Source organism: Peromyscus maniculatus, chromosome 6 (assembly GCF_049852395.1).
Source record: "Peromyscus maniculatus bairdii isolate BWxNUB_F1_BW_parent chromosome 6, HU_Pman_BW_mat_3.1, whole genome shotgun sequence".
NCBI lineage: Eukaryota > Metazoa > Chordata > Mammalia > Rodentia > Cricetidae > Peromyscus > Peromyscus maniculatus.
Genome location: NC_134857.1, coordinates 82,290,772 through 82,300,416, shown reverse-complemented (window position 1 = coordinate 82,300,416; position 9,645 = coordinate 82,290,772). Strand labels below are relative to the sequence as shown.

At 45.8% G+C, this 9,645-nt stretch overlaps 1 protein-coding gene across 3 annotated transcripts; it reads right to left on the bottom strand.

The window, feature by feature from the left end:
* Nucleotides 1-209: 209 nt before the first annotated feature.
* Nhlh2 (nescient helix-loop-helix 2) lies at nucleotides 210-3,927 on the bottom strand. 3 transcript variants are annotated; one of them, XM_042279614.2, is made up of 3 exons: nucleotides 3,528-3,927; nucleotides 2,812-3,126; nucleotides 210-1,240 (listed from the first exon to the last, which is right to left on the bottom strand). In XM_042279614.2, exon 3 carries the CDS (start codon nucleotides 1,230-1,232, stop codon nucleotides 825-827), a length of 408 nt encoding a protein of 135 aa, XP_042135548.1. In that variant the 5' UTR covers nucleotides 1,233-1,240; nucleotides 2,812-3,126; nucleotides 3,528-3,927; the 3' UTR covers nucleotides 210-824. The 3 variants fall into 3 exon arrangements, with proteins under 3 accessions (XP_042135548.1, XP_042135549.1, XP_042135547.2); XM_042279615.2 differs by lacking the exon at nucleotides 3,528-3,927 and adding an exon at nucleotides 3,286-3,453; XM_042279613.2 differs by lacking the exons at nucleotides 2,812-3,126; nucleotides 3,528-3,927 and adding an exon at nucleotides 1,847-2,739.
* Between the last annotated feature and the right edge of the window lie 5,718 nt (nucleotides 3,928-9,645).

Sequence of the window (9,645 nt, the reverse complement as noted above, 5' to 3'; positions counted from 1 at the left end):
TTTTTCTAACTGCATCTATGGGTCCACATGTTAAGGTCACAATTAGATGGGGTGTTTTTGGATATTTAAAGGGGCACTTTCCCCTAAAAAGCAATCAGATGTTAAATCTTCCATTTAAATATGGATTTTTCTATCTCCTTTAGTGTCCTATCTTGGGGTTAAAGTCTCACCAAACTCAAATCCTCCCACAGTGTGTCTGTCTCTTCTGAATGCATCTTTTTTTTTTTTTAAACAACACCAAAAATTCAGAATTTTATCTGTATTCGAATGTGATTTTTTCTTTTGACAAGGTAACAAAAAGTTTGCTGGGACACCTTTCTGTGTCTTAATCTCTATATGGAAAAGATTTTCATCTTTTCTTTCTCCCCAAGGTTTGGTGATTTCTTAGTTAGAAAAATCCCGGATAGTCAGAGTCCAAAGCTATCAGCCTGGGTTAAGCATCTGCCCTCAATCTTTCAAAACATGAAGATGTATGGGATATAAATATAGGGGAACGCAGAGCCTCCAGTGGGTTACCGCAACCACCCTTAAGGGATCGATCCTAATACACTGAGGAGAGGCCCAGGAGCAACTCACCCTAGGTGCCTCCAGAAGGTTCTTCCAGCCAGGAAAATACCCCTGCAAGCCCCAGGTCTTTCTGTCCAACCCCACCTCCCAGGCTCGCAAACATTCCCCTGTTGCCTTGCTGGCCAGAGAGAACAGACTGCAAGCTTTTCCCCTGCGTTCAGGTGTCTGTGGGCGACCCTCAGGCCTGGCAGTCTGGGTGTGTCGCCTTTGGCGGACCAGACACCGGGACCGGCGGCCTCCCGCGGCGTCCCCCTCGCCTACACGTCCAGGACGTGGTTGAGATAGGAGATGTAGCAGATGGCCAGGCGCAGGATCTCGATCTTGGAGAGCTTCTTGTCCGGGGGCAGCGTGGGCAGCAGTTTGCGGAGCTCGGCGAAGGCCAGGTTGAAGGCCTCCACGCGGATGCGCTCGCGAGTGGCGTGGGCCGAGCGGTACTTGGCCGTGGCGCGCCGGCGGCGGCGCTTCTCCTCGCGGCTCAGCTGCTGCGGGTGCGGGTAGAGCGCGGCTCGGCTGCCGCCCTTGCCGTCGCCGTCGGCCTCCTCCACCGGCTCGAGGTCCGACACGCTGCCCAGCACCTTGGCGTCTGCGCCGCCCAGAGACTCCGGGTCCGAGTGCGTCGAGCTGGGGTGATCTGAGTCGGCGGCTTGGTCCGGACTCAGCATCATTTTGGAGGCTGATGGGGAGTCAGAAAGTCAGTCAATAAAAGCAATCTGACTCCTCATTTGCAATGAGGGGTGGCGGGCGAGGGCGTAGCACACCTGGACTCCTAGAGGGCCCGTGTCCCTGGGTCCCCCCCTCGCACCAGGCCCACTCGCGTGGGGAGGCAAGGCTGGGAGAGGAGCCGGCACCAGAGCGCATCCTGAACCCCACACCAAAGCCTGCGGGTGGCCGAAACAGCCAATGGCCCTGAGGTTGGAGAACAACTGTGGGCCTGCGGGACCAGCTGGCATCTTGTGCCTCCTCTGGCCCAACATCAGCTGCTCTATCCTGCCCCCTTGTTCCGTCCCCTTCCCAGACACACGAAAGATCTCCATGGATGGATGTATCTGGGTTTGAATGGAGATGCAGAGTGTGCTTCCTGCCCGAGGGCCTGGGGTAAGGCAGCTGGAGACTCCCAGCGCCTGGGGGTCTAGGCTGCGGGCGAACCCCATCCCGCAACCTAGGAGGGGACAGAAAGGCTTCCGTGCCCCCACCCCTCGCGTTTCTTCGAAATAATAGAGAAATGACCGAACACATGTGCTCGGTCCTTTCAAAAGAAAATTGACTCCTCGGCCCTCACACGCTCCCGGAGCACCATCTGTCACGCAGACTGCCACACACATTGGGGACCTAGGGACGTGGATCACACAATGCCCGGCAGTCTGCCGACCACCTCCCGGGAGAACGCCGGCGGCCAGGTCGCTCTGGGCGGAGAGGCTGGGGAGGGCAGGGGACGGATGGACTCCGAGGCGCGGGTGCGGGACGCCCCGGGTGCAAGCTGCATCTCTGCCCGTAAAGTTCGTGAGCTCCTGGGACCCGAGCCCGGCAGCGCACCTCTGGCCCCGGGAGGCCTGGCGGCGGCCCGGCGTCTGCGCTCGCTCCCCTGGAAAAACCACCTCCCGCCGGGCTTTCGGCGCCTGGAGGAAGGGCCCCGGCCCCAAGCCTTCGGGAACCGCTGGACTTGCGGGGCATCGGGGGCCCGGCGGGTGGAGACAGGCACCTGCCTGAGCTGAGCGCTTGGGCCTCGGCCGCCAGGAGGGACGACCTGGCTGAGACTTCTGGTCCCCGGCCTAGGCTCCGAACAGGTTGTGAGTTAGAGCTCGCTCCAGAGAAACAAAAGCCAGGGGATGTGGGTTCGGCTCCTTCCTGGCCGTGCTCTCGGCGAACTGAGCTGGGAAACAGCCATCCGTGTAAGGAAAACCGATCCTCAAAATAACAATAAATGATCCAAACGAACCGCATGCAATCCCCTGCGGGCTTTTCTCTACGTCTATAAGTGAAACAACTCGCACCTACGCAGTTGGCATGAAGGGACAGAAATACACGGGGAGGGGAAAAAAATCACAACAAACCACGACACAGTTACAGATCGGACAAAAAGTTCCCAGGTTGTCCTCCACGCGTTTAAATTCTCAGGATATTTGAATAGTCATAAATAGTATTTCTCGTGGGCATTCCTGTCTATGACTATGAGTGGGGATGCATCTATAAAGCGCAGTATAAATCAACTTAATTTCAAGAAAAAGAGATGCAAAGATGTCTTACCTTGCAAAAGCCCAGTCGATAATCTTTTCGCCAATCTTTTAGAGTTAAAATTCCAGGGAACAAGGAGGAGAGATTCTGGTAAATATTAAAAGCAGCCAATATTTATTACATCCACAGATGAAAAAGCGGCTGTCATCTCGCCGACTGCCACTGCGAGCGACGGTGTCTTAGGAGGTGGGTGGTATGGTTGCTCGCTTAGTTGATAGATTGAAAACGCCTGCTCCTTTTAATTGTTCTTAAACATTTCGGAAAATTCGTTGTTGATCTTTTTAAGTCGGAAGTGTTGAAGTCTCGCGCTTCCCCCTTCCTAGGACTCTATAAATAACAAAAGAGATGCAGAGATAAACACAATCACATCAAAGGGCTGATTCCTCCACTTTCTAATAGCAGAATAATCAATAAGAAAGATGGTTAAGATAAAATTCCATTCCTTGAGGACTCCTTCCCTTCCTTTAATCGGGGCTGGGGGCAAACCTGGGAAGCGCAGGCAGGGATGGATGTGGTTCAGAAGTGATTTCTTTTTTTCTTCAAGATAATGCTTTGTTCAGCCGGTGTCTCCCCCGTTCCCAGGAACACAATACAGTAACTAGGGGCTAAGGTTGCCTCTGTCTTGGTCCTCAATGACTTATACGTTGTATACACAGCTATTTCCCAGTTTCAAAGTCTTTCAAAGCTTGGTTACACCCCCTCCCCTACCCACTCCCCCCTCTCTTTACCTGGTAGTAAAATATATATATATTCAGTAGCTTGGAGATGCTTGAGCAAGCTGGGTGAGATACGAAGGTCTTCAGGAGTACCACTGACCGGGAAGCAGAGAAAGGAGAGGTTGGGAGGGCCAGAGCCAAGAGGCAGCTGCCTGTGTGGCTTCTTGGCTCTTCTGGTACCAATTGATTTCGCCTGGAGATGGTGGAAGAGATAAAGGCTTAAGAAGGGGGATGGAATTTTTTTTCCCCCTAAATTGATATTTAATGGGAAATCCTATTGGACAGAAATCTGGACATGAGTCACTTAATTGGACTTGACATCTGTCACAGTGTGGGAGTTTTCACAGCCCAAATATTTTAGCAGATCAGATTCCCACTGAATCTGTGCCATAAAATATAGCAGTTGAAAGCAGTCCATGATGGAAACCATAGCGTCTAAACAGTGTTTAGCCACACAGGCGATTTCTTGTTTTCAGATTATTGATGCACTATTTAAGTGCAAGTAAACACTATATGAACATGGAAAATTCCTCTGGCATTTTGTAAGCCAGCATCTTTTATGGATGGTTAGGAAAACAGTTGTGGAAACATATACTGTATAAGCTACTGTAATTAAGGTGAAGTATTCAGATAGGCAATGCTAACATTTATTAGAGCTGACATGTCTTTTAAAAGACACTTTTAAAATGATTATGATTTCATCATGATTATGAAGAGTATTGATATTTTGGAGAAATGTTCTACTATGATACTAACTTATTAATAGACGGTTTTTAAAGATTTTTAACACATTAGCTTAAATCGTTGGTAGAATTAGGAACAGAACTCAGGTGGTTAGGGACCACTAGACAAGACGATTCTACTTTTTTAGTTACGCTTTTTTGTGGAGTTCTTTTTCTCTCCACACATTTATTCATTTGTGCATTGTTTGACTTAAAATATGACAGTGTATGTGTGTGTGTGTGTGTGTGTGTGTGTGTGTGTGTGTGTGTGTGAATTATTGTACTTCATTCTTGCCCATCTTAACATGTGAGTGGATATATTTACCTGGTGGCAGTGTTTTATGCTAAGATACAAAGGCAAATTATCCTAGCATGTAATGCCTTTGCCTTATATGACCTCCATCTCTGAATTTACATGTTTTACAAAAATAAGGGAAATCTACTGTTAGTCACTATCAATTGCATATTATTTGCCATTACTTACATACTGCCAGTGACACCATCAGCTACATCTTCTCCTTTCTTTCCTTTTTTTTTTTTTTTTTTTTTTTTTTGGTATTTTATACAAGGCTCACTGTGCAGCCCTGGCTAGCCTAAACCATGAAGACCAGACTGCTCTCGAATTCATAGAGATATGCTTGCCTCTGCTTCCTGGGTGTTGGGATTAAAGGCATGTGCCACACCCAGCTTTTTTTTTTTTTTTTTTTTTTTTTTTTGGTCAAGCTTAAAGGAAGTAAAAGAATTATAGTTATATTCCTGCCTTCCTCTTCCTGGGGGAATGTTTGTGGAGAGGAGAGTCTTCACTTTCTCTCCATAATTACCTTTGTCCTATAAAGAGGTATTCTCCTCAGGGGAGGGGTTTGGAGCTAACCACCTAGAGAGTGGCCCTCTGGGTTCCTCAGGGCTGTGATATATACTGTTTACCTTTGTTCACATAAGCTCTGGGAGGGTCGTGGGCCAGAATAGGCAGGGTAGAGGGAGAGAAGGGAATCAGTCCAAGGAATATGGCACCAGTTTGGTTCAGCCACCCCTGCTCAGCCCAAGCATATCCCCAAGTGGAGGCAGAAGCCAGCCTCGAGCAGATGGCAATGGAAACAGGTGAGTAGATCAGTCCTGCCTCTGCAGGCTGGTAGGGGTGGGGAGCGGAGAGTGGGGAGGAGGGAGGATTCCCAGCCTGGCGAGCAGCAGCCAACACTAAGCACTAACAGGACAGAAGTGTACACACAGATGTGCACCTTCAGCTACCTGTGCCTCCTCGCCACCCAGCACTCAGACAAGCTGTCTGGCTCAATTAGACATTTGGGCAGATGGATTGAAAACTGTGGTGGGTTTTGTCACCTGAGCGCTAGAAAGCACAGCTGTTATGGTAAGTGTCCAGTGTCCCTGGTCACCCTACTGTTGGGAGTTGGATGGAGAAAGGAAGTTCAAGCCATGGCTGGCCTGATTCTGCTATGGTGTGGATGTGAATTCAGGCCAGTTCTTTATAGCCAGCCCATTGATGACCTGCACATTCACAAATTAGTACATGATTAAGGCTGGGTAGAAACACTTCAGATCTGTACACAGCTGTGCCTAGACACAGCATTATAGACACAGACCATGGATTCACACACACACACATACATTTTTTCTTATGGGAAAGCTCCCACCTCCCTCCCCTTTGTCTTTTCTAAGACATCCATACACAGATGGACCCTCCTCTCAGATCCCCTTTGGAGACTATATACTGTGCACTATGGTTCTTGGTTTCCATATCCGTCTCTCCCACTAGGCTGGAACATTTCCAGGAAAGGTCTGTAGCTCATATCTTCACCTCTCATATCTGGCCTTGACACATTATATATGCTCAGTTCATTTATAGGGAGTAACTTCCTGTATACAGAGGTTCCCAGGAAACTGGTAATGAAGCCACTACCACCCACAGATGCCCAGCCTTCCATTTTGATGATTTCTATTCTTAAAAGTGAGTGTCATAACCACCTTTCTCCCTGCACCAGCTTGCCTTGACACTCGATGGATGTGTAAGTATCTGAAAAAACACTAATCACCTCGCAAATTAGGGTACCCTAAAGTGTAGGAATAATATTAAATAACGTTAAAGTAAGCAGGAGATGGTAAGTGGTGATTTTAAGAGCCAGGTTTCCTGGCCATTGCAGGCTAGCTGTGTAACTTCTATTGGCTAGGAGTTACTTAGCCCTCTGGGCCCCAGTTTTCTGATCTATAAAGTGAGAATAATGAACATACAGTATGCTATGGTATAATGTTATTTTACATCTCTTTTTTCCCCCAAAAGATCAAAATAATACACATGGTGCTAGAGAGATGACTTGGGGGTTAAAAGCATGTACTAGTCTTGCAAACAACTGGAGTTTGGTTCCCAGTCTCCATGTTGGGCAGCCAATTATGACCTGAAACTCCAGTTCTGGGGCGATGAGACACCTCTGGCCTCCATATGGGCACCTGCATTCATATGCACATACCTACACACACTCAATTAAAAATAAAATAAATCCTTAATAAAAGATAATACATGTGAAAGACTTAAATTATTGAATGTACTTAATAATGTTAATAATATAAGCACATTCAATATATATATATGTATATATATATTGCATAGAAATACTAACATATCAGAATATACCACCAGATTGTGTGTGTGTGTGTGTGTGTGTCCACAGCTCAGTGGCTGACCCACAGTGAATACCGTTCCAGCATTAGACCATAGATGTAAGACTTCTCATACATTAACTTCTCCCCTCTTCACCAGACAGCTAAGAAATAGGTGCTGCTGCCATAGGATGTGGAAAAAGATGGTGATTTCCTCAAGGTCACATGGCTGGTAACTCACAGGGGTTGGGGGTGAGAAAGGCACTCACCCCCAAGCCTGACCATCTGAGCTGGATCCCTTGAACCCATGTTGTAGAAGAGAATCAACTCCAGAAAGTTGTCTTCTGACCCCCACATGCACACCAAGGCACGCAGGCATGTGTATGTACACACACACACACACGCACACGCACACGCACAGGCACGCGCACACACGCACACTCACACACACAGGAAATTGTCTTCTGACCCCCACACAGGAAGTAAGTGAACAAATGTACAAATAAGACATATTTAGGTGATCTATATTCAGAAACTGGACCCTCACCCGCCATGTACTGCTCCTGTGCTGTGACCCTGTGCCCGGTGCCCGTACCCCATGCAGGAGAATTATGCACCACATGAAGTGTGTGAACTGCACACAAACCAAACTTAGTAACCACCCTTTGCCTAGAGCTGTACTGAATAGTCCATGTGCCTTTAAATACTTCATTCACATCTATTAATATTATTGAGCCAGATAAGACACAAAGATTTAAAAATTAGTTTTAGTTCTATTAGAAATCTGTCTTCAATTTATTTTCTTAAAATTTGTACTCCATCTGCAAAAGTTTTGAGCGTATATAATTAGTATTTGTATATGAATCATTAATAAACTCTATACATGTATAGCATGTGATTTAATATAATTTATATGTATTATATTTAATCACAGATGTACAAAAGACATTTTAAAAATGAGAAACAATGTAATAATACGTATGGAATAATCGATTTGATTTATAAATATGAAGACATGTGCTCAAGATATTGGTGGTACATGTTCTTGAGAGCAATGGTCTTTTTAATCATTGTTTAACCCTTTATGATGAAGCGATTTGATGATCTGCTTTTAATCTGTTTATTGTATCCCAATCCAGTGTTTATGGTTTGCATGGGAGAGAGAAGTGTAACACAAAAGTTGCCACACAAAAAAATACTGACAACTAAGAGAGGTGTCTTCTAAAATATGTGTCTATCAAATATCACGTCTGGGCTGGAGAGACAGACGGCTCAGCAGTGAAGAGTGTGCAGTGCTCTTACAGAGGACCTGAGTTCAGTTCCCAGCACCCATGTTAGGCAGTCACAACTGCCTGTGACTCCAGGAGATCTGATGCCTTCTTCTGGCCTTCTCGGGCACCTGTACTAACTTACACATACCCGTGCGTGCATGCGCGCGCACACACACACACATATACACATAATCTAAATAGTAATTTTGAAAATCAAGTTTATAGCCGGGCAGTGGTGGCTCACACCTTTAATCCCAGCACTCAGGAGGCAGAGACAGGCGGATCTTTGTGAGTTCGAGGCCAGCCTGGTCTACAGAGCAAGATCCAGGAAAGGCACAAAGCTACACAGAGAAACCCTGTCTCGAAAAAAAAAAAAAATCAAGTTTATATGCTATAAATGTATGTAATTTTTCTTTGTAAATTTAAAGATAGTGATAAAATGAAATTCAAACTAAAAGCCCTGCAACTGTTGAATGGATAAACCCCAGGTGACGTATCATACATTGGAACATCACTACATAATACTGTGGAACACAATTCTGGTGTGTGTGTTGCAGCATGGATGTGCCTCAGCAACATATTGAGTGAAACTAGACACAAAGACCCCATGCAGGATTAGCCCTTTCAGATGAAGCCTCCCTTATAGACTGGTCCCATAGAGAGACAGAATGAAATATTGGTTGCACAGGGCAAGTGTGGGAGGCACAGGAACATAACCACTGATGAGCACATCTTCCCTGGGCATGAGGAATTGCTCTACAATTTGATTTTGGTAGTGATGTCAAAACTCTCTTTAAATATGCAAAAACAGTGAGTTGTGTACATTATGGTGTTACTTATGTCTTGGTAAAACTGTTAGAAAATTCAGAAGGTGAGGGCTGGAGAGATGGCTCAGTGGTTAAGAGTACTGGCTGCTCTTCCAGAGGACCTTGGTTCAATTCCCAGCATCCACATGGAGGCTCACAACTGTCTGTAATTCTAATCCTAGGTGATCTGATGTCTTCTTCTATGCCCCTCCAGTATAAGGCACACATGTGTGCATAGACATATATGCAGGCAAAACATCCAAACACGTAAAATAAAATAAAAATGAAAAAGAAAATTCAGAAGATGAAACACATCACTCTTGTATCACAGTCTACTATTTCTATATCAGTGTTTAGTCTCCTGCCTATTACATAATTCTCTTTATTGTCACTTATTTGCTTGGTTTCATATAGTGAGGATTGTATTATTATACTTTGATTTGTTTATTTGCACTTTTCTTTTCTTCAAAGGAATAAAAGAGTCTTATATTCATATAGCCATTGAAACGCACCATCCCCATGGTCTGAACAGTGGCAGGGTGCAGCCAGCTGCAACAAGAAGACATATGCATCTCCTAGAACTTTTAGTTCTTGGGTGTAGTTCACTCCTTGCATTGGGAGGGGGAGGACAGTGATTTGCAGTAAGGTAATCACTTCTAACATTGAAAAGTTCGCTTAAAACATTCTAAAAAATTATACAGACCGATGTCATGCCATTAGT